Here is a 24,256-nt window from a genome sequence, read left to right as displayed (position 1 = left end):
GCTTCATAAGTGGGATTCTAGCTCAGAGGCCCTTACTCTAGAGCCAGTGTTCTTTTCACTATACAGTGCCACCTCCCAATATGTGATATGTCAATATTAAAAATCAGAAATTTTGTAAAAATTGTATCTTTCTCTCTCTCTTTTTTTTACTAGATTATTTTCATGATTTTAAGCAGCTGGGTGGTACAGTGAATAGAGTTTTGGAATTGGAGTCAGAAAAATTTAAGCTCAAATTCTTCAGACACTTACTAACTATGTGAGCAAGTCACTTAACTGCCCCCTGCCTCAGTTTATTCTTTTATAAAATAAGGGAATAATACTACCTACCTCCCAGGGTGGTGCAGATCAAATAAAATAATGCATGTAAGTTGCTGTTTGGTTATTTCAATCATGTCTGACTCTTCATGACCCCACTTGGGGTTTTCTTGGAAAAGATACTAGTTTGCCACTTCCTTCTATTCATTTTTAACACGTGTAAGACAATCTGCAGATCTTAAAGTGCTATGTTAGTGCCAGCTGCTATTATTGTTTCTGTTACCTCAGGGTCACATTTTATTGTAGAAAAACGAAGACATTTTCTATTGTTCTTAGGTTTATGGGATTTTAGAAGTGGAAGGGACCCTAGAACTCATCTGATATAATCTCATTTTGCAAATGAGCAAACACCCCACTTCTCAGGACTCTAACTTACTCAAGGTCATGTGCCTAGTACATCCTAGATACTATACTATACTCTTTGGCTTGACTCGTGACTGACATGTGGCTCAGCATGTCATTTTCACTCTTCCCTTTTATAATCTCTGCATATGACAGATGCTCTCACTAAGGGACTTAGACCCCATGGAGTAATCTAGCCTGATTAGAACTGAGTGAACAGATTACTACAGAGTTCTTATTGACTATATAGAGAGGAAATGAACAGCTTATATGTGTGTATGTGTATGTATATCCTCATATATGTGTGTGTGTATGTATATATACATATATATTTATTTATTTAAACCTGTCATCTTATTTTGTTAATTGACTTGCACATGAATTTCTTTCTAGAGTAGAGATGTTTAACTGTGTGAGTGTGTGTGTGTGTGTGTGTGTGTGTGTGTGTGTGTTTGTGAGAGAGAGAGAGGGAGAGAGAGAATATGACTGGGTGTGGTAAAGCATTTGTGAAACTCTCTCTTCTCAGGATAATGCTTTACTGCCTACATTCATAATTGATGGAGTCACAAGAGTTTTTAAATTTCCTTTCCATTTGTCTTCAGTATGGCCATTTTATTTTTTATTTTATTTATTTATTTGTGGAGTAATGAGGGTTAAGTGACTTGCCCGGGGTCACACAGCTAGTAAGTGTCAAGTGTCTGAGGCTGGATTTCAACTCAGGTCCCACTGAATCCAGGGCTGCCCCCTGGCCATTTTATTTATAAGTAGAATTATGTAAATAGTTGAGGCTTTCCTTATAGTATGGAATTTAGCTGAGATTTCCAGTAATTTAACTCACGGTGATTAACTGGTTAGGGGTAAGAGAGTTTTTGACTTAGTTTTATAACCATTAGCTAGTTATAAATTCCAAAGTAATCCCTCAGTGTCTTTTGAAAATTTATAACTTGTGTGGAAGTGTTTTGTATGACTGCACATGTATTTCAAATTGCTTGCCTTCTCAAGTAGAGAGGATGGGGAGGAAGAGACACTATGGAACTCAAATTTTTAAAAAACGAAAGATTTTTGTTTATGTGGTAATTGAGAAAAAATAAAAATTAAATGTTAAAGAGAATGGGAAATGTGTAGCTTGTCCTAACTCTTCCTATTTTTGCCATGTAAACTACTTTCCTCTCCATTAGTCTTCTATAATTTTTTTTTTTTTTTGGTGAGGCAATTGGGGTTAAGTGACTTGCCCAGGGTCACACAGCTAGTAAGTGTCAAGTGTCTGAGGCCAGATTTGAACTCAGGTACTCCTGAATTTAGGGCCGGTGCTCTATCCACTGTGCCACCTAGCTGCCCCTACAAGTTTATCTTTGAAATGTGTATCTTTGCCTTCCCCTTTTGGCAGCCATAAAATCCAAAGGTATCTTTTTTTTTTTAAAATGAAACTAAAAACTACATAAATCTTATTAAAGTTCTCTCTGGTGCTCAGTAGCCATTTTTAGATACCTGAGCCTGTACTTTGAATAGGTTTTCTTTTTCCAAATAAATATTTTTATTTAAAGTTTTTATTTCCAAAATCTATCCCTCCTTCCCCCTTTCCTTGAAGCAATAAGCAATCAGATATAGATTATACATGTGCAATTATGTAAAACATTTCCATATTAACTGTGGATTACAAATGCAGATTGAACCACACTGTTTCTACTTTGGGACTGGGTTTTTTTTCTTCTTTTTTGAAGTTTTTCCCATGTGCTCTGATTCTTCTTTCACAATATGACTAATGCAGAGATATGTTTAATGTGATTGTACACATATAAACGATATCAGATTGCTTGCTGTCTTGGGGAATAGGGAAGGGAAGGTGGGAGAAAAATTTGGAACTAAAAATCCTATGAAAACAAATGTTGAAAACTATCCTTACATGTAACTGGAGAATAATAAAATACTTTTATTAAGTTCAAAAAACCAAATAAACAAAAAAATGCCATATTAGTAATTTTGTATAAGAAGTCTCGAATAAAAGAAAAAGAATGAAAAAAAGTGAAAAATAGTATGTTCCAGTCTATGTGAAATCAATATCAGTTCTTTCTCTGGAGGTGGATAGTATGCTTCATGATTAGTCCTTTAGGATTGGCTTGGATCGTTGTATTGCTGAGAATAGCTAAGTCTTTCACAGTTTATCGAATAATATTGCTATTACTGTGTACAATGTTTTCCTGATTCTGTTCACTTCACTATGCCTCAGTTCATGTAAATCCAGGTTTTTCCAAAACCATCCTGCTTGTCATTTCTTATAGTACAATAATATTCCATTATAATCATATACCAAAGCTTGTTTAGTCATTCCCCAGTTGATGGGTATCCCTTTGATTTCCAATTCTTACCCATCACAAAAAGCTGCTATAAATATTTTTTGTACAAATAGGTCCTTGCCTTTTTTTGGATGTCTTTGGGATATAAACCTAGTGGTGGTATATGCATAGTTTTATAGCCCTTTGGACATAATTCCAAATTGCCCTCCAGAATGGTTGGATCAGTTCACAACTCCACCAACAGTGGATTAGTGTCACAGTTTTCCCACATCCAACATTTTCCTTTTTTGTCATATTAGCCATTCTGATAGTTGTGAGGTGGTACCTCAGAGTAGGGTTTTGTTTTTTTTTTTTTTTTTTTAGGCAATGGGGATTAAGTGACTTGCCCATGGTCACACAGCTAGTAAGTGTCAAGTGTCTGAGGCCGGATTTGAACTCAGGTACTCCTGAATCCTGAGCCGGTGCTTTAACCACTGTGCCATCTAGCTGCCCCCCCTCAGAGTAGTTTTGATTTGCATTTCTCTGATCAATAGTGATTTAGTGCATTTTTTTTTCATTATAGATACCTTTAATTTCTTTGTCTGAAAACTGCCAGTTCATATCCTTTGACCATTTATCAATTGGGAAATGACTTATATTTTTACAAATTTGACTCAGTTCTCTATATATTTGAAAAATAAGTCCTTTATCAGAGATACTTGTTACAAAATTCTTTCCCAGTTTTCTGCTTTCCTTATAATTTTGTTTGCATTGGTTTTGTTTGTGTAAAAGTTTTAAAATTTATATAATCAAAATTATCTATTTTACATTAATGGTCTCTATATCTTCTTTGGTCCTAAATTCTTCCCCTGTCCATAAATATGACAGATAAACTATTCCATGTTCTCTTAATTTGCTTATGGTATCCACCTTTACATGTATCATGTACCCATTTTAACTTTATTTTAGTATACAGTGTGAGATGTTGGTCTATACCTAATTTTTGCTATATTGTTTTCCAGTTTTCCCAGCAGTTTTTGTCAAATAATGAGTTTTTGTTCCAAAAACTTGGATCTTTGGGTTTATTATATACTAGATTACTATGGTTATTTCAGGTTTTTTAAATGTCTCTGAAGTTAAGTATGATTGGCAGCAGTCCCTATCAAACAATCCTTGGATTTTTCTACTTAAAAGAAAATACTAAATTTCAGTTGGATATTAGGGATAATAAAAATGTAATTTTTCTCCCAACCAACTCCTTGGATTCCTTGAAATCTATCCATGGATTCTTTGGAGGGTCTTGAGTCCCAGAATCCCTACTTTAGGGCATGGTGGTGAAAAGGAACCTACCCAACTTTAACAAACACATGACAGTTTGGAATCTAGCATCTATTCAGGTCCCATTATTGCCACCTCATCTTTGAAAACTCTCAAATGGATGAGAAAAAACAAAAATATGATTTTTAGTAAAAAGAAATAATAATAAAAATAATAATGAATTCTACAGCTTCTGTTGGTTGTGAAAGCTGGTGTTTTGCTCTTAAATTCTAACTTATTGTGTGAGTAGAAGTATTAATTTAGACTTTACTGAAAACCTACAATTAAGTTATCTTTTACAAAATCTCATGTGATTAACAAAAAACAACCAGAAAATTTCTAAAAGAATCATTTTTCACTTTCAGTGACTTTTGAATAGTTTGGAAGTTTCTCACAAAGACTATTTCCTTGAAGCTTCAGATGAGTAACACTTGTATGAATTTTTTTCGTCATTTAGACATATAGGTAATAATAACAATAATGTGATTTTGGTAAATCCTTCCTGATTTAGCCTCATTGTGGGAATGGTTGCTTTAACTTACTGAAAAGTCCTCTTTTAGTATAGATGAAGTCATCACTTTCAAACATATTCAGTAATGCATGGCTGACAGAGTGTTTCAGAGATGACCCTGGTAATGTACTAAATAGTTGGAAAGGGAACTAATACTTATACAGTTGCCAAGAGAATATTGTAAAGAGAAAATACTCTCCGTTCAACCTTGTTTTCTCTATCCACTTGCTTAACAGAGCATCTTTTTAAAAAAATATTGTATTCAGAAAACATTCTGTCTGAATCTCTCAAACTAAAATACTGAGATTTTTACACTTATCTCATTTATTGATTGTGAGCCAGTATGCAGGCATTTATAAAAAGCATGGGAGTTGCAGTATGTATCTGTGGATCCTTTGCCACATACACACATTCAGAGTCAGCCTCTAACTAATGAATAGGGTGTGCTCTAAAAGTTCTTTTGCTTGGTGAGAATTTGAAATTCATTTTTTCCCCTAGAAGCAGTGTTATCAAAAGGATGAATGGGTTCCCAGCCCACAGAAGCCTATTTAACTCACATTACGGCTGGGCTCATGGGATCTTGTTGGAACTGGAAGAGACCTTAGAATCTACATAGTCCAACTCCATCATTTTACAAATTAGGAAGTTCAGGGAGGTGGAGTTCCTGGTGCCTATCAGAGAAGAAAAGTGATTTGTACAAGGTTGCATAGCAACAGAGCTGGGATTCAAAGCCCTATCCTTTGATTACAACCAAACATATTGCTCTTTCCACTTTATTATGCTAATCCTTAGTTATTATGTTAGTCCTTCCATTGATTCCAGTCTTATCCCTCATGCTCATATAGAGGCAACCTTCAGAAGTTCCTGAAAATAATGCTTAATGAATTGTAAATGCTGGCAGGTCTCACCAAAGTGGATAGGGACCAAATGTGGTCTGAAGATGAATCAACTATTATTCAAAGCTTCCTAACTCATCTATAAAATGAGAGGGTTGAAATAGATCAGCACTTTCCAATTTTTTTCAGTCTTTATTCTCTTTGACTTAAATTTTTTTGTGTGTAAATTTTGTAAATTAAAAAAATTATTTTAGACTTAAATACAGAATGAGAAAAGAAAAAAATGCAGCAGAACATGTGAACATAAGATTCAGTATAAAACAATAAATTTCCATTTCAAGAAAACCTATATAATAAATGCTGCACACTGTCTTCAAAGCTGCCTAGCTTTTCTTTGCTTCCTTGTTGGTTTTCTTTTGTTCTTTTCTGTGTACTTTTTTTTTTTTAGGGCAGTGTGGGTTAAGTGACTTGTCCAAGGTCACACAAGCTAGTAAGTGTCAAGTGTCTGAGGCCAGATTTGAACTCAGGTCCTCCTGAATCCAGGGCTGGTGCTTTATCCACTGCACCACCTAGCTGGCCCAGTACTTTTTGCTTTATCTTTTTCCCCCTTCCCCCAACCTAAAGAAGGCTACAGTTAAGTATGGAGATAGATGGCTAGATGACTGGATGGCTGGATGGCTAGGTGGCTAGATATAGATATAGATGTAGATGTAGATATAAACAAAGACATAGATATAGATATATAGATATACATACATACATATACATAGATATCTATAAAACATATACATCTATTTACATATATACTTATATACCTATATGTATACCATACTTATTTCCTTCTGTCATCTCTTTCTCTGAGGGAGCATCTTCCTTTATAACTCCAAGTCTTTCCATGCTTTTCCAAGTCAACCAGCTCATAATTTCCTTTACTACAGCAATATTCCAACCCAATCACATCCTGTCTGAGTCTATGAAAGTTTTCCCCCAATTGTCTGCATTCCTTCTATTCTTGACATAGGCTTTATTAATACCAGAAAAATTTAATTAAAAATAATCAAAATGATCCATTTTACACTTCAACAATGCTCTTACCTTATAATATAGTTTAAATGAACTTTGTTATTATTTTTTCTAACTCAGTAAAATAATTTTTTTAGTAATTTACTTGGGATGACATTGAATCAGTAGATTAATTAGGTAAAATTGTCATTTAAAAATTATATTGGCGGGGCAGCTAGGTGGCGCAGTGGATAGAGCACCGGCCCTGAAGGCAAGAGTACGTGGGTTCAAATCCAGCCTCAGACACTTAACACTTACTAGCTGTGTGACCCTGGGCAAGTCACTTAACCCCAATTGCCTCACTTAAAAAAAACCCAAAAAACAAAAAAATTATATTGGCTTTATATACCCATGAACAATAAATATTAGTTCATTATTTGGATCTGAGTTTATTTGTATAAAAAGTTTTATGTTTATTTGTATAAAAAGTGTTTTATGTTTGTGTTCATGTAGTTCCTGTGTCTGTTCTGGCAGGCATATGCTCAAGTTTTTTATACTGTCTAGTTATTTTAAATGGTCTAAACAATATTGAATACTATTGCCAACACATAGTGTAGTTTCTCTATTTTTCTCTTTTAATTAAATCTATTTAACTTTAACTTTGTCTGAGATCATGGTTACAATCCCTGATTTCTTTACATAATAAATTCTGTTCCTGCCCTTTATTTTATCTTTGCGTGTATCTCTCATTTTTATAATGTTTCCTGAAAGCAACATATTGTTGAATCCAAATTTTTAATCTGCTTCTTGGGTTCTATTTTATGGGTAAATTCATCCCATTCACATTCTGGTTTTTTTTTTTTTTTTTTGCTGGGCAATGGGGGTTAAGTGACTTGCCCAGGGTCATAGAGCTAGTAAATGTCAAGTGTCTGAGGCCGGATTTGAACTCAGGTACTCCTGAATCCAGGGCCGGTGCTTTACCCACTGCGTCACCTAGCTGCCCCTCCCATTCCCATTCTAAGCTACAATTACGTGTGTATTTTCCTTCTTTCTATTTTTCCTTACTATCCTTCTCACCTTATTTACCCTATCCCTCCTTACTCCCTTGCTTTACTTATACCCTCTATCTTTCCCTCCTATTCCTTATCCTACCCACCCCTCTAAAAGTCTCTCCCTTATCCTTCCTCCATCTCCTTGCCTTCTTATTTCTTTCTGAATTTAGAAGATTTTTATACCCCTCTAGATATATATGTTGTTCCCTCTTTAACCAATTCCACATGAGAGTAAGGTTCCATCACTACCTGTCCTCCCCTCTTCTATCTTCTTCTATATCAGTTCTTTCTTTTATGCCTCATTTGTATGAGATAATTATTCCTTTTTATCTCTCCCTACAGTTTTATTTTCTTAGAATGATGCCAACATACTCAGCTCAGCCCAAGCCTTTCTTTGAAACTACCCAAATAATGACAATCATAAGAGTACTGCTAATTTCATATATAAGAAGTAAACACCATTCTTATCAAGTCCTTTATAATTGGTCTTTAATGTTTTCCCTCATAAGTCAAATTTTCTCTTAAGTTCTGGGGGTTTTGTCATAAAAACCTGAAAAGTCTTTCAATTTGTTAATTATTCTTTTTTTATTATCATTCAGGATTATACTTATCTTTGCTGGGTAAGTCACTCTTGGTCGTAACCCCAGCTCTTTTGCTCTATACAATATAGTATCTCAAGACCTACAGTCCTGCAATGTATAGCTGCTAGCTCTTGTGTAATTCTTATTGTAGCTCCATGATATTTAAATTGCTTTTTTTATTGCTTCCAATATTGTCTTCTTAACCTGGGAGCCTTGAAACGTGGCTATGATATTCCTGTAAGTTTTTCTCAATTAAAAAAATTAACAGGGTTATATTTTCTGTTCTTCTCTTGATCCCACCACTGGAAAAAGAAAAACAAAGCCCTTGTAATAAATGTACATAGCTTAGCAAAACAAATTCTAATGTTGGCCATATCCAAATACGTGTGTCTCATTCAGAGGGAGAAGGGAAATGAGGTTGGAGGATCTGTCACTTTCCAGGATGTCCTGACAGGAAATGGAGGTCAGGTTTTTGTAGGGGGTAGCATCAATGAGAACTCTGATAGTGGCTGGAGCTAATGGGGGAAGGTGTGTAGCAGAAGCCATCCTCCCCACCCCCATATATCTATATATCTTCCTTAAGCCAGGGATTGCTTATCTAAAACAGTAAACCATATTTTGTCATAAAATCTAGAGGATCCATTCTGTGAAGGCCCATGAAAATTGAATAGCTTGCTGAAGCATGTTAGTGGAAGAAGTTTGAATGAATACTGACAGCTCCTATTGCTTCATTCCCATAACTTAGTGATCGAATTGCCTTTCCATCTCAGCCTCCTTTGTTGGGTTGCCTCTCAACTGCTGTTTGTGTAATGCTTTAAGGTGTATAGAACACTTTCCTTATTATAATCTAGTGAGATACATTGTCCAAGTATAATTAACCTAATTTTACAGGTGAGGAAACTGATGTACAGAAAGGTTAAATGACTTCTACCTAATGGAACAGTCTCATACCTAGTAATTGGCTGATTGGAAACTTAAGCTCACCTAACTCCACATGGTATAGTAGACAGTGCTGAACTTGGGATCAGGAAGACCTGGTTCAAATCCTACTTCTGATACTTAATAGTTGTATGCCCGTGGGCAAGTAATTTAACTGTAGTAAGCCTCACCTTTCTATCTATAAAATAGACTCACCCTGTTCTACTAGAAACAAAAAAGGAGATGCTCTTATTCACTAGCCAGTGCCAAGGGTGCTTGCCTAATCCAAGAGGTGATCTAGAGGGCAGGCTGTGGGTACGCCATGGAGGTGGTGGTATAACAAACAAAAAGTCAGAGACACAGTTTCTGGGTATTTAATCATTTTATTAATTATGCTAACAGATAATTTAAAAGACCCATCATGGAACCCATTTAATGCTTATATGCCCTGGGAAGAGTGGGTGTTCCTGAGGGTGGCAATCAACTTTGATTGGTTTACAATTAATGAGAAGAATGAATATTATAATGAGAGGTAGACTGAGGGGCTGGAGGAATGCTACTCTTGACTTTGATCACTCTCACTCCCAGACCACCCCCTAACCTCAGGCAATCTAGGCAAAAGATCTCTTCCCCCTAACCCCCACCCCCAGTAGAACACTATGGGCTTTCTAACTTGGGTGGGGTCTGAACAAGATTGAGGAGAAAATTAATTTGGCCTCATTATCAGCAACATCCTTATGTTGACTGGCTTCAGTAGAAAATGAGGAAATAGGAAGGGAAAAAGACCCTGGATCTCCCCAATAATTGGTTATCTAATAATTATTTCTCCCAAGGGAGAAGGAATTTTACATATGCAGCTGCTGGTGCTCACCCAGTAGAGGTTAGGTTACAACCATCCTAATATGTTAATGCTAGTGCAGAATGGATGGAGTTGGGATTTTGTCCAGCAAGGGATCAGAGTGGGGGACTGTGAGGCTCTAGTAGGTGAAGGAGGTGGTGTGGTTGTGTTGGAAACAAGCCCTAGTATAGAGAGGGTGGGATATGACCCATCTCCCACTTCATTGATTGATCTTATACCATGGTGGGGGGGGGGTGTCATTCCATTCCTCCTCCTTAGGGGCCAATGTTTCCATTTTGGAGACCATGGACTAGATAATGTCCAAGGGTCCTTTCAGGTCAAAATCCATGATCCTGGCTGGGATCTACCTTTCTTTTCTGCCTCTCACAGAAAATTCTTATCTGCTCTTGTTACCTGTCATTTCCCTTGTATTTCCCCATAAAACTTGTATGATGGATTCACTTCTGACTCAGTAATTTTAGAAAGTCCAGATAACTCATTAATGCAGCATATGCTTAGTTTCACATCCTTTGGAAACTTACAATGGGCTTGTGGTTCGGTATTTAAACAGATTAGTGTATGTTTTGATTTTCATCTTATTTGTGGGGGACCTGTTTTTGTAAGCAGAGTGAGCATTTAATTTGCCAAGTCTCAATAGAAAAGAGAAGGAACTAAATAAATATTGATTCTAGGCAATAGCTAGTTCACTTAGGATCAAAAGCATCATTGGATTCCAGAGCTGGTAGGGACCTTCTGATTCAAACCTCTTAATATGAGATTTTTCTCTCCTTCTCCCCTTTAAAAAAAAACAAAACAAAAATAACAACTAAAAAAACCAAAAACTGCACCCTACAGAAACCTTCCTGTTGGAAAGAAATCTACAAGACCAAAAGATGCAACTAAAGATGACCTTGAAAGCAGCTTGTTTTTTTGAAAAGAGCTAAGTCCATATAACCCAAGTACAGCAGTGCCTTGGAATGACAGTGTGTAAGACATCGGCTCAAGTCATTTATCAGATTGAAGAGGAATTAGATGAAGATGAAAAGGAGGTGATTCTCTTCCTGTGCCGTGATCTTGCCCCTGACTTAGTTACAAAGTTGGACCTACGGGATCTTCTGTGCACCTTGAATGAGAAGGGGAAGCTGTCTCCTGCTGGTTTGGCGGAATTGTTATACAGAGTAAGGAGGTTTGACCTGCTAAAGAGGATAATGAAAACAGACAGAGCCTCGGTGGAAGCCAGCCTGGTTGAATGCCCACAACTGGTTTCTGACTATAGGTAATTCATTCCAGATTAATTCTTTTTTGTTGTTGTTGGGTTTTTTGTGGGGCAAAGAGGGTTAAGTGACTTGCCTAAGGTTACACAGCTAGCAAGTGCCAAGTGTCCGAGGCCAGATTTGAACTCAGGTCCTCCTGAATCCAGGGCCAGTGCTTTATCCACTGTGCCACCTAGCTTCCCCCCCTGACTAATTCTTAAGGCAGTGTTGGTTGGTCAATAATTTGGGGGTAGGGGTAGATAAAAGGGAAGGTCATTGCTACCAAATTGTAGAAATGGAAAGTCCTAATAAAGGTAAAACATTAGTCATAATAATGCCTAAAAGGATAAGATTCATAAAGTGCTCTTTTCACAAGAAATCTGAAAAAAGTATGTTGTGAAAGTATTATTCTCATTTAACATGGAATTAAGGTCAATGACTTCCCCACAGTCACAGTGAGTGAATGTCAGAACTAGTTTGAATCCATATCTCCTGATTCCTAGTTCAAATTGAAGGTTCTTTTTGCTTTCCCTCCTCATCACTATACACACATACACATATTTTTGTTTTTGTTTTTGTTTTGCGGGGCAATGGGGGTTAAGTGACTTGCCCAGGGTCACACAGCTAGTAAGTGTCAAGTGTCTGAGGCCGGATTTGAACTCAGGTACTCCTGAATCCAGGGCCGGTGCTTTATCCACTGCGCCACCTAGCTGCCCCCACACATACACATATATACACATATGTATACACACATATCTACATAGATATATGAACACACATTTGCATATACATATTTCCCCAAATAGAATGAGGACAAGCATCGTTTTATTTTTGTATTTGTATCTACAGTTCCTGGTATTTCGTACTTACTTAATAAATGCCTACTTCCATTATAAACACTATAATAATTATAATAAATACTGTAATGCATAATAACAAATACTATACTTATAAACACCATGCATCCCGCTCCCAATCTCCTCCATTCCAAACAAAAGGGGAATGTAGGTTCTAGCTGCTACACAGAATTTTAGAAGTTATTTATTTATGTGTAAACACTTGCAGTTAAAGGGACAGATGGTTGTGGCTTGAATGATGAGATGGAAGGAGACAGGAGTGAATAAGAATTAGTAATTACTGCCAAATTCATGAGAGATTCCACCAGTAATATTTTCTATGTCAGTTAGGTCTCAGCAATTTTGAGGCCCCAGAGATGAGTTCCTAGGATGTACTCTAGATCTCTGAATAGTTTTTCTAACTTTTTCTTTATCTCATTAGTCATTGAATACTATGTATCCTTTGAATTTCAGCCTAGCCTTAATCGGCTGTTAGGAAGCTAATTTCCTCTTATTTTAGCCAATTGAGCAATCAAACATTTTAAAAATAACTGTTCTTTGCCAGGCACTAGTTTAGGGACTAGGGATTTCTAGATAAAAATGAAAACAGCACCTACTCTCAAGGTGCTTACATTCTATATAAGGGGGAGAAGAAGAATACCAAATGTTCACTGATAAATAAATGCAAACTGGTAGGAAATAAATACAGAGTGATGATGGTGGGAGCATCAATGAATAACTAGGAGCAATTGGGAAAGGCCTTTGGAAGGAAGTGGTTCTTGAACTTCTCCTGGAGTAAAGTAGGTATTCCAAGAGCAGTATGCTAGAAGGAAGAAGAATATTCTAGGCATTGGGGAAAATCTATGGAGGCAGGAGGTGGAATGTCATAAATTAGCAAGAACAAATGCCGGTAGACCAATATAGAGTTCATGAGGAGGAGTAATATGCAATGTGCATTGTTGTGAAGATCAAATGAGATTATTCGTAAAGCACTTAGCACAGTACTTGACATATAAAAAGGTGCTTAATAAATGCTTCTCTCTCCACCACCACCCCTCCCTATAAACCTAGCAAGATAAACTGGGGCCAGATGGTTAAGGGTTTAAATGTTAAGGACCAGGGCAGCTAGGTGGCGAAGTGGATAAAGTACTGGCCCTGGATTCAGGAGTACCTGAATTCAAATCTGGCCTCAGACACTTGACACTTACTAGCTGTGTGACCCTGGGCAAGTCACTTAATCCCCATTGCCCTGCCAAAAAAAAAATGTTAAGGACCAAAAAGAAATATGTATTTGATTTAGTGGCAGTAGGGAGCCGCTGAAACTTCTTGAGCAGGAGAATGACATGGTCAGAATTATGCTTTAGGAATATCCATTTGTGTGAAGGATAGAGCAGAGAGAAGACTGGAGGCAGGGAAGTCAATTGGAAGGCGACCGCAATAGTCTAGGTAAGAGATGATAATAGCCTGTCATGCCATGCGAGTAGAAAGGGAATGATGGACAGAGGCAAGAAATACTGATGAGCTAGGAAGTCCAGATAACTGCTTCCTTGTCAAAGATGTTGAAAGGGGAATTTCAGCATTGGGTGGGATGGTTGGACAAGACCTCTAAGGTCCCCTTTTACTCTAGGATTCCAAGGTTCTGTGATACCTTGGGCCTGCCTTTGTGTGCCTGGTATGCCCTATGAACGACCACCAGGACTGTCTGCAGAGGCTGTGAGTATATATGCTTCCAAGGATAAACTGTTGGGTTGTTGGGGAAAAGCAGAACACAACTGACTTTTTTGTTTGTTCGTTTGTTTGTTTTTTGCTGGGCAATGAGGGTTAAGTGACTTGCCCAGGGTCACATAGCTAGTAAGTGTCAAGTGTCTGAGGCCGGATTAGAACTCAGGTCCTCCTGAATCCAGGGCCGGTGCTTTATCCACTGTGCCACCTACCTGCCCCACAACTTACTTTTCAGAGGCAAGATCCTCTTGGATCAGGTGGTTATTTTACCTGGAATTTCTTTCTTATGTCCTGCATCTTTTCCAGGCTACCCAACTGACTTTATTAGGCAGAATGGAGTTGAAGGTTCTATGGAACTCCATAGAATTTTGCATTAGATAGCAGATTCTATTGGCACTAGATTCCTTTTTTTTTTTTTTTGTGGGGCAATGGGGGTTAAGTGACTTGCCCAGGGTCACACAGCTAGTAAATGGCAAGTGTCTGAGGCCGGATTTGAACTCAGGTATTCCTGAATCCAGGGCTGGTGCTCTATCCACTGTGCCACCTAGCCGACCCCTTAGCACTAGATTCTAATGGATAGGTTAGAGCATCTCTCTCATGTTTTACCTCCACTACCTTCACCCTACCCCCCACCCCCTCAACCAGCAGCAGCACCACCGTCACCATGGTGAATGGAGAAGGGGCTCTGTCCTAGTTAGACAAAAACCCAACACAGTGCAAACATAATCTCTGAGGTGGGACTCCTTGGAGCCTAGATGTTATTTTACCTAATGAAATCAGAGCCTTGATATTCCAGGACTAGAAAGGGTGACACAGCAGAGTGATTGGTACCAGTACCCAATATGTGCTGGTGTTCTTCAGGGAAATAAGAATTGATTATATTTCTATCATGAATTCAGTTCTGATTGACCATCACTCAGATATGCCAAGATCTTGTTGAATGCTCATTCTAACATCCAAGGTGTTAGTGACATAGGTCCTTGAGTAATAACTTTACAGCCATCTTTAAAGAGAAAAGATGGGGATTCTTTGGGGGAAGTTTTTTTCTTTCTTCTTATAGAAATTAGCTGTGCTATATTAATAGGCAAAAGAAGGGGAAACCAAGAAGGAAGAAACCATTAAGAGAGTAGGAATTCACCCTTCTGAGTTCCATTAAGGGCAGGAATTTCATGTGTCTTGCTCCCCTTTGGGCAGTCTGCTGTAGCCTATGGACTATTTCTCAGAATAATATTTTTAAATAATTGAAGAGGGGCAGCTAGGCGGCGCAATGGATAAAGCACCGGCCCTGGATTCAGGAGGACCTGAGTTCAAATCCAGCCTCAGACATTTGACACTTACTAGCTGTGTGACTCTGGGCAAGTCACTTAACCCTCATTGCCCCACCAAAAAAAAATAATTGAAGGAAATGCTAACGTTCAGTTAGAGGTTCATGAAAATAAAGATGCAATTTTTCTCTATTCAATTTTATGAATCCCTTGAAAATTATTCACTAACCCCTAGAGGTCTGTTGACCCCAGGTTAAGAACCCCTGACTGAAGGGTTTTCTTAGGAGTGATCCAAGCTCTTTGTGCTAGCAAGTGTGCCTGTGGGACAAGAATTACTATTTAGTGGACTATAAGCACAAAGCAGATGTATCTGGGACTTTGTTTTGGTCAGGCTGGAACTTGGTCAGTTAATTGGACTGGTGGGTTCTGATTTCGTTTTTTTTCAGAAGGGAGCTTCTGATTTCACTGAAGAAAATTCTCTTTCTGGTTTTCAGGGTGCTGATGACGCAACTTAGTGAAGATATGGACAAATCAGAAGTGACTTCCTTCAGTTTTCTCCTAAGAGATTACATAGGAGGAGGGAAGACATACAAAAACAAGGTGACTTCTCCCCTCCACACAGATGCTACGCTACACACACACACACACACACACACACACACACACACACACACACACACACACACACACACACACACACACATCATTAAGGATCTATTCTACAGCAAGCTGGGTGCTCCTATATGGGAGGGCTAGGGCTTGAGAAAAAGGGGTTAGAGGAGGAGGGTTTGAGCACATGTGATATAGAATGAGAATAAAAGAGGGAGGGAAAGAATGAGACAGAGGGAGTGTGGGAGGGAAGGATATTGAGAGGAAGGAAGAAAAGGAAAAAGAGAGTCAGAAAGAGAGAAACTCACTTTTCATCATCATCGTCGTCATAATTTCCAGGGTTGCCTAAAAGACCTCCTTTTCCTTCATCCTCAGTAGCATTTGTGAGAAGTCAACTATGATATTAAGAAAATAAACAAGAAAGGTCAAAGGAGCTGTCCAGCTCTGGATGTAGGGGGTTCAGTCAGGAATCTCTATGGTAGGTAGTTGTCATAAACACTTCCGGACAACTTGCAGGAGGGAAAGTTGAGGCAATATATGTGGAGGAAAACGTGTCTGAAAGGAAGGTGGGTACAAGCAGAAGAAAGCAAGGAGAGAAAGAGGACAGGCCAGACCTAGACTGTATTAGGACCCATAGGGAACAATTTGGTGCTTCTCCAAGGCACCCTGAAAGTTTATTCTTACGTCTGAGAACTTCTGAGATCTCTTTCCCCTTTTTGCTCAGAACAGTTTTTCTTTCTGATTCATCACTTAAGCTGGAGGCAAGGGGAAGTATGTTTGCTCATGCTGAACAGACAGAGACAAAAGATAGTGATGTTTTCTCCTTGGACTTTTGCCAGCTTCTCTTTCCATTTCTCAACTGGTACAAGGACATTATAGAAACATTTTAGGGAGAGAACAAGTGAGGTTGGGGAGCGAGAGAAAGGATGAAGTTCCATGAGTACTAATAACACATTTATACAGTACTTAATGGTTTAAAAAACACTTTCCTTATGGCAGTCCTGAAAGATGGGTAGTTCCAGGATTATTATTTTCATTTTACCTCTTTTTTTTTTTTTGCAAGGCAATGAGGGGTTGAGTGACTTGCCCAGGGTCACACAGCTAGTAAGTGTCAAGTGTCTGAGGCTGGATTTGAACTCAGGTCCTCCTGAATTCAAGGGCCGGTGCCTCATCCACTGTGCCACCTAGCTGCCCCTATTTTCATTTTACCAATGAGGAAATTGACACTTTCCCCATCATCTTTCCCTCTAAATCCACTCCTCTTCCTAACTCCCCTGTTTCTATTGACATATCTTTCCAGTTAGCCAACTTCATACCTTCATGTCCTGACTCTTCACTCTTGTCTGCACCTCCCCAAGTCTTGTCCATTCTGTCTCTACATTTCTCATCCCATCTCAAAGACCCTGCCCTACTTGGGACCCACATTACCTTGTATTACTGAAGTAGCATTCTAACCAGTCAGCATAGGGTCATTCCCTTTAATGACCTTCAGTTTTGTTTTATCCTTAAGAGTCCACCACAATCTGGTTCTAACCTACCTTTCTGGATTGATTCCGCATTGCTCCTTACATACTCTACTTTGTAGCCAAACTGTTACATGCCACACATGATATTCCACTTCCTGCCTCTGTGTCCGATATTACCGAGGCCATATCCCCTGCCTGAAATGCTCTTCTTTGTCACTTCCATCTCTTGTAATCCAAAACTCAGCTGCTTCAAGTGCCTGTAAGTAACACGTCCTTCAAGAAGCCTTTTCTGATTCCCTTCTTCCCAGTTATTAATATTCCTTTTCCCAAAATTTCTTTGTATAATTTTACTTTTACTTATCTATGTTCATATTGCATTGACTGGGTTTTAATTGTCCTGGATGCTCTGGCTTTCCATCTGAAGATATCAATGCAAAAAGTCTAGTCTTGGACCATAGGCCTCAGTTAGCTTTCTAGGATTTCGTCATCTTCTTGGAAGCTGTCCTAGGAATCTTTGCTTTTGGCTCTGGGATTTTTACTTTTCACTACTTTGAAATATCTCTGTTCATTGAAACTCAAACTAAGGCCCCTAACCTTCTGTACCCTTTCTGGTCCTGAGATCTGATTGGATCCTGAGATTGAGAAATCTGTTCCTGTGTTTCTATTGGCACAGTGCCTGGAGATTCATTTCTGTCATCTGATGACTTAATTTCACTTCCTGCTACCACAATATTCCCAAATTACAAAAGTGCTTGGCCATGTTTTATTATGTCAGGAAAAAAAGAACAGAGCATTTAAAAAAAGATGATATGCCTGGAAAAGGTATTTAGAAATAAGCCTAAAAGAAAATTGCCCAGGCTCAAACCAGGAGATATTTAAGCTTTTTTTTTGTTTTTGGGCAATGAGGGTTAAGTGACTTATTTAAGTGATTTATTTTCTTTTTTTTTTTTTGATGAGGCAATTGGGGTTAAGTGACTTGCCCAGGGTCACATAGCTCGTAAGTGTCAAGTGTCTGAGGCCGGATTTGAACTCAGGTTCTCCTGAATCTAGGGCCAGTGCTTTATCTACTGCACCACCTAGCTGCCCCTAAGTGACTTATTTTCAAATCTCTCCCTGTCTATGGCTCATTCCCTCCCTGATAAGATCAGAAGCCAGATTATAAGGGGTTAAGAGAATGGGAGGAGATGAGAGAAAGCAAAGGCATTGCTTGTAGACAGCCTTTTTGGAGGAGATGAGTTGCAACGGGCAGAAGAGATAGGGCATAGTTAGCAGGGATGGAAGGATCAAGGGAGGGGTTTTTATGAGGATAGGGGAGATATGGACTTGTTTGTAGACAGGAGGGAATGAGCCATAGACAGGGAGAGATTCGAAAATAACACATAGAGACAGAGAATGTGATTTATTGGAGGAGATGGGATGGGATGAAATCACTTAAACAAGTAGAGGAGTTGTTATTAACCTTGGTAAGGAACAAAGCTACTTCATTCTATGAGAGGGTTGAAGGAGGAGAGAGTGCAGAAGGCATCTGAGTGATAGGAAGAAAGGAAGAGGGGAGAAGAGGGGGATCATGGCCAATGGCCTCCAATTATGTTTTTTTCCTTTAAAATATGAGGCAAGGTTCTCAGCTGAAAGACTGGAGTTTGAGCCAGGCTGAACAAATTCATACAGGCCACTGTGGAGAATGGGAGAGGGAGTTGATAAGGGAGGTATATTGGGATTGCCCAGCAGTAGTGAAGACCCAGCTGAGGTTCTGTAACATAAATTTGTAGTGGACTCAGTCAGAAGGGTTATGTGACAAGAGACTGGGGATTCAAGAAGGAGCAGTGTCTAGTTGAATTGGTTCACCAAGAGATCAAGATGATGAAAAGAGGAGACAGTGGTTGTTGCTGGGGGAGGTGACTTGGGGGATGGGATTATTGATCATGGTGAGGTTAAACAGGAGGGTTTTGTAAGGGAAGGCAGAAGGAGTGGTGAAAACCCTAGACCGAAGAGGTCATTTTGGGGTACTTCACCTACATTCAAAACTGGCAGACATTTCTTCTGTGTTCTCATCGTGGTGTTTCCAACTCCTTGTTCCTTCTAGGTTATTGAAGGCCATTATTTCCCCAGTGGAATTTAAATTGCTTGAGGACAGGAACTCTTACATTTTGGTCTTTTTTATCCTGGTGCCCCAGTTTAGGGGTTTTTTTTTTAAGTATTTTTTGGGGGGGCAGCTAGATAGCATAGTGGATAGAGCACCGACTCTGGAGTCAGGAGGACCTGAGTTCAAATCCGGCCTCTGACACTTAACACTTACTAGCTGTGTGACCCTCGGCAAGTCACTTAACCCCAATTGCCTCACTTAAAAAAAAAAAGTATTTTTTTAAAAATTATTTTATTATTTTCCAGTTACATGTAGAGATAGTTTTCAGCATTTGTTTATTTAAGATTTCCAATTTCTAATTTTTCTCCCTCCCTCCCCCCCTCCCCTAGATAGCAGGCAATCCGATAGAGGTTATGTATATATATATATGTGTGTGTGTGTATATGTATATATGTATGTGTATATGTATGTATATATGTGTATATACATACACATATATACACACACATACATATACATAACAACATTAAACATATTTCTGCATCAGTCATGTTATAAGAGAAGAATCAGAGCAATAAGGAAAAACCTCAAAATAAAAAAACAACAGCACCAAAAACAAAAGAAATAGTATGGTTCAATTAGCATCCATATTCCATAGTTCTTTTTTTTTTTCTTCTGGATTTGGAGAGCCTTTTCCATCATGAGTTCCCTGAAAATTTCTTGTACCATTGTATTGGTGAGAAGAATCCAGTCTCTCACAGTTGATCAACACATAATGTTGATGATACTGTGTACAATGTTCTCCTGGTTCTGCTCATCTCACTCATGATCAGTTCATGCAAGTCCTTCCAGGTTTCTCTGAACTCCTCCTGCTCATCATTTCTTACAGCACAATAGAATTCCATTACATTCATATACCACAACTTGTTCAGCCATTCCTCAATTGATGGACATCCCCTCAATTTCCAATTCCTTGCCACCACAAAAAGAGCAGCCATAAATATTTTTGTACATGTGGGTCCTTTTCCCTTTTTTATGATCTCTTTGGGAAAAAGACCCAAGAGTGGTATTGCTGGGTCAAAGGGTATGCACAGCTTTATAGCCCTTTGGGCATAATTCCAGATTGCTCTCCAGAATGGCTGGATCAGTTCACAGCTCCACCAACAATGCATTAGTGTTCCAATTTTCCCACAGCTTCTCAAACATTTATTATTTTCCTTTTTTGTCATTTAAGCCAATCTGATAGGTGTCAGGTGGTACCTCAGAGTTGTTTTAATTTGCATCTCTCTAATCAATAGTGATTTAGAGCATTTTTTCATATGGTAATAGATAGCTTTGATTTCTTCATCAGAAAACTGCCTTTGACCATTTCTTAATTGGGGAATGACTTGGATTCTTATAAATTTGATTTAGTTCCCTATATATTTTAGAAATGAGGCCTTTATCAGAAGTCCCAGTTTAGGGGTTTAATAAATTCTTATTGCTGAATTCCTTCTGTCATTTACAGCAGGTCAGTGACAAAGGCCAGAACATAAAGCAGTTATCTGGAAAGTGAAACTAGAAGCTAAGCCACTAAGGAAGTGGTTTTAGATGACACCCCCTCTCAAAGGGAAACACTACTCTTAGGAAGATCTAAATTTTGCACTGTTGCTGACATTCAACTTTATAGGTCGATTTGGGCAGTGAGGTGCAGGAGTGGATAGTCTGGAAGAAGTGAGTTCAAATTCTGTCTCAGACACTGGATGACCCTAGCCAAAGCCAATCAACCTCTCTGAGCCTCCATTTCCTTTCCTCATCTGTAAAATGAGTACATTAATGTACCTACTACCCAAGGTTTTTGGAAGATCAAAAGAGATAACATATGTGGAAACACTTTGCAAACCATTGTATAATATATTGTATAATAATATTGTATAATATAACACTTGCTATAGTTGTATATAATAATTTCGTTGGGGTTTTTTTTTTTGGCCTGGTGTTGAACTCTGAGGCTTTTTCAGTAGTCTGATGATGGCTGTTTAAACATAACGAATAATTAGGAGTTAGAGACATACTATGTCCTTGTTGGGAAGATAATTATTTTGGACACTTTAAAAAAAATTCTGTCACTGATACTGTTTTGCTTACTAGAAATTGTTTCTCCATTACCAGCTCCCCTCATTGTTAGGGGAAGTCCCTAGAGCTTTCAAGTAAAGATCTAATCAGATTTATCAGTTAAGGTTAGAAACTGCAGAAGTTTCTCAGACTTCTATTCATGCAGATTTACTAGTTACCTCCCAGAGGTCCTTCTGTTAGCAGCCCCAGGGAATAGATTGACCTTCTAAAGCCCAGCTGTGCACAGAGGAGGGACCCTGTGTTTCTGACTCAAAGGAATTTTGGATTAAAGACTGTCAGGCTAGTCTGTGTTTTGGATATGACCTTTGTAGTGCTTTTGTTCTTGAAGCTTCTGTGGGGAATAAACACAAATCCTTTAATTTAACTGAGAGTAAATCATCTACCCTGTGGTTTACTCTTGTAAGTTAATAGTCAGCTCTCCACACTCTTTTGCCCTCGTTTGTTATTATCTTTATTGTTGTCATTATTATTTCTTTTTCTTTTTAAAAAGAGTTTCTTAGATGTTGTTATCGACCTGGAGAAGATAAACTTGATCGCTCCGGACAAGTTAGATTTACTGGAAAAATGTCTGAAGAACATTCACAGGATAGACCTGAAGAAAAAAATTCAGAAATATAAGCAGTCAGGTAAGAAGAATTTTGGCCTTTCACCTCAAGGATGATTCAGTCTAAAATGCTTGTAAATACTAGTTATTCAATGAATGAAGCAACTTTGTCCTTCTTAATTGCTCAGCCTTGCTCATCAGCCACATGAACAGATCTCTTTGTCTTTTCATTTGATGGATTACTTATCTGATTTAGTGTTTGAGTTCAGTTAGGTGGTATGGGTTATTTGTATTTTTCTTTTAAATGTTGCTTTGATACTAGCATAATTCCCCAAAGTGATTTTTCCCTAAGATTTAAGAACCAGTGCAATGACCACCCATGCTTCCAGAGGGCAGGGAATGGAGCATGCTACCCACCCCCTGACATAGAAGTGATGGATTCAGGGTTTAGAATGAGACATATATTTTTTTGTATAAGACCAATGAAGGAATTTGTTTTGCTCAAGTATACATATTTGTGGCAAGAGTTTTGTTTTTAATTTCTTCGTTTGTTTGTTTTCTACTGGGAGGAGATGGAGAAAGAGAAAATAGATCTGTTAGTTGTAAAATTTTAAATAAAAAAGTGGTTTCCCTTGGAAAGAACCATCGGTTGTTAAAAATTTTAGTGGTCTAAAGTCTCACTTGTTCTCTTACAAGATCCAGCAAAAATAACTCATGATGTCAGATTCCTATCTTGTGCTGGCCCCTGGTTCCCTTTTTTATTTGGGGGTTTTTCTATTGCTTGTTAATTTAGTATAGGAGAGGTTATTTAGGTTTGATACCCACTTTCAAATAAGTCTTAGAATCTTTTTTTCTGTTTCCAGCTCTGGGAGCAACCTATGTGAATGGAATCCAGGCTTCCCTGCCAAGTGTAGGCATAATGAATTCTGCTTATGAATTGGGGGTAAGTATGTAGCAAACATATAGACCTTCATAATAATTTATATTTGGGACTAGGCCTAACCCAGGCCAGTTCAGTCTGGATGCAGGTTTGGGGTTCAAATGTAACCAAACACTCATGAATCATAAAATGCAACCTCAAAAATTTTGACTTAGAATGATTAAAAAGAATACAATTCTTTAAAAAAATGTAATGTTTTCAGGACAGCTAGGTGGTATAGTGGATAAAGCGCCAGCCCTGGATTCAGAAGGACCTGAGTTCAAATCCAGCCTCAGACACTTAACACTTACCAGCTGTGTGACCCTGGGCAAGTCACTTAACCCTCATTGCCCCACAAAACCAAAACCAAACAAAATGTAATGTTTTCGATGAACAAAAGCCCATTTATCCTCTCTCCCAGTTCCATTCCACTGAGAAAAAAACCAAACCCTAAAAGAAAGTCATTATTATCTTCAGTGGAATTAAGAGAGACTGTGTCTATAACAGATAGTACCACTGTATTCTGCTTTGATCAGCAATCAATCAACTAGCATTATTTTTTTTTCTGATAGTAGTATTTTATTTTTTTCCAGTTACATTACATGTAAAAATAGTTCTCAACATTTGTTTATACAAGCTTTCCGATTTCAGATTTTTCTCCCTCCCTCCCCTCCTTCCCCCCTCCCCTAGACAGCAGGTAATCTGATATAGGTTATATATATATATATATATATAAAATAACATTAAACGTATTTCTGCATTAGTCATATTATAAGAAAAGAATTAGAGCAATGGGGAAAAACCTCAAAATAGAAAAACAACAGCACCAAAAACAAAAGAAACAGTATGGTTCAATCAGCATCTCTACTCTACAATTCTTTTTTTTTTTTTTCTTGGATTTGGAGATCCTCTTCTATCATGAGTTCCCTGGAACTCTTCTGTACCATTGCACTGGTGAGAAGAAACTAGTCCATCACAGTAGATCAACACACAATGTTGATGATACTGTGTACAATGTTCTCCTGGTTCTGCTCATCTCACTCATCATCAGTTCATGCAAGTCCTTCCAGGTTTCTCTGAACTCCTCCTGCTCATCATTTCTTACAGCACAATAGAATTCCATTACATTCATATACCACAATTTGTTCAGCCATTCCCCAATTGATGGGCAACCCCTCAATTTCCAATTCCTTGCCACCACAAAAAGAACAGCTATAAATATTTTTGTACATGTGGGTCCTTTTCCCTTTTTTATGATCTCTTTGGGAAAAAGACCCAAAAGTGGTATTGCTGGGTCAAAGGGTATGCACAGCTTTATAGCCCTTTGGACATAATTCCAGATTGCTCTCCAGAATGGTTGGATCAGTTCACAGCTCCACCAACAATGCATTAGTGTTCCAATTTTCCCTCAGCTTCTCCAACATTCATTATTTTCCTTTTTTGTCATATTAGCCAATCT

At 38.2% G+C, this 24,256-nt stretch overlaps 1 protein-coding gene across 7 annotated transcripts in view; it reads left to right on the top strand.

The window, feature by feature from the left end:
• CFLAR (CASP8 and FADD like apoptosis regulator) overlaps nucleotides 1-24,256 on the top strand; it is a 79,978-nt gene that overhangs the window by 27,645 nt on the left and 28,077 nt on the right. For 4 of the 7 annotated variants that reach the window (XM_043996898.1, XM_043996900.1, XM_043996901.1 and 1 more), the window contains 4 exons: nucleotides 10,841-11,261; nucleotides 15,556-15,661; nucleotides 21,825-21,960; nucleotides 22,742-22,821. In XM_043996898.1, coding sequence (XP_043852833.1) covers nucleotides 10,963-11,261; nucleotides 15,556-15,661; nucleotides 21,825-21,960; nucleotides 22,742-22,821 — 621 coding nt within the window. In that variant the 5' untranslated portion in view covers nucleotides 10,841-10,962. Of the gene's footprint in view, nucleotides 1-10,840; nucleotides 11,262-13,701; nucleotides 13,788-15,555; nucleotides 15,662-21,618; nucleotides 21,734-21,824; nucleotides 21,961-22,741; nucleotides 22,822-24,256 lie in introns of those variants that run through there. The other 3 variants (XM_043996902.1, XM_043996904.1, XM_043996903.1) reach the window with 3 other exon arrangements.

This window comes from Dromiciops gliroides, chromosome 3, assembly GCF_019393635.1.
Source record: "Dromiciops gliroides isolate mDroGli1 chromosome 3, mDroGli1.pri, whole genome shotgun sequence".
Taxonomy (NCBI): Eukaryota; Metazoa; Chordata; class Mammalia; order Microbiotheria; family Microbiotheriidae; genus Dromiciops; species Dromiciops gliroides.
The sequence above is the reverse complement of the archived record's forward strand: the minus strand, read 5'-3'. Positions and strand labels throughout refer to the sequence as shown.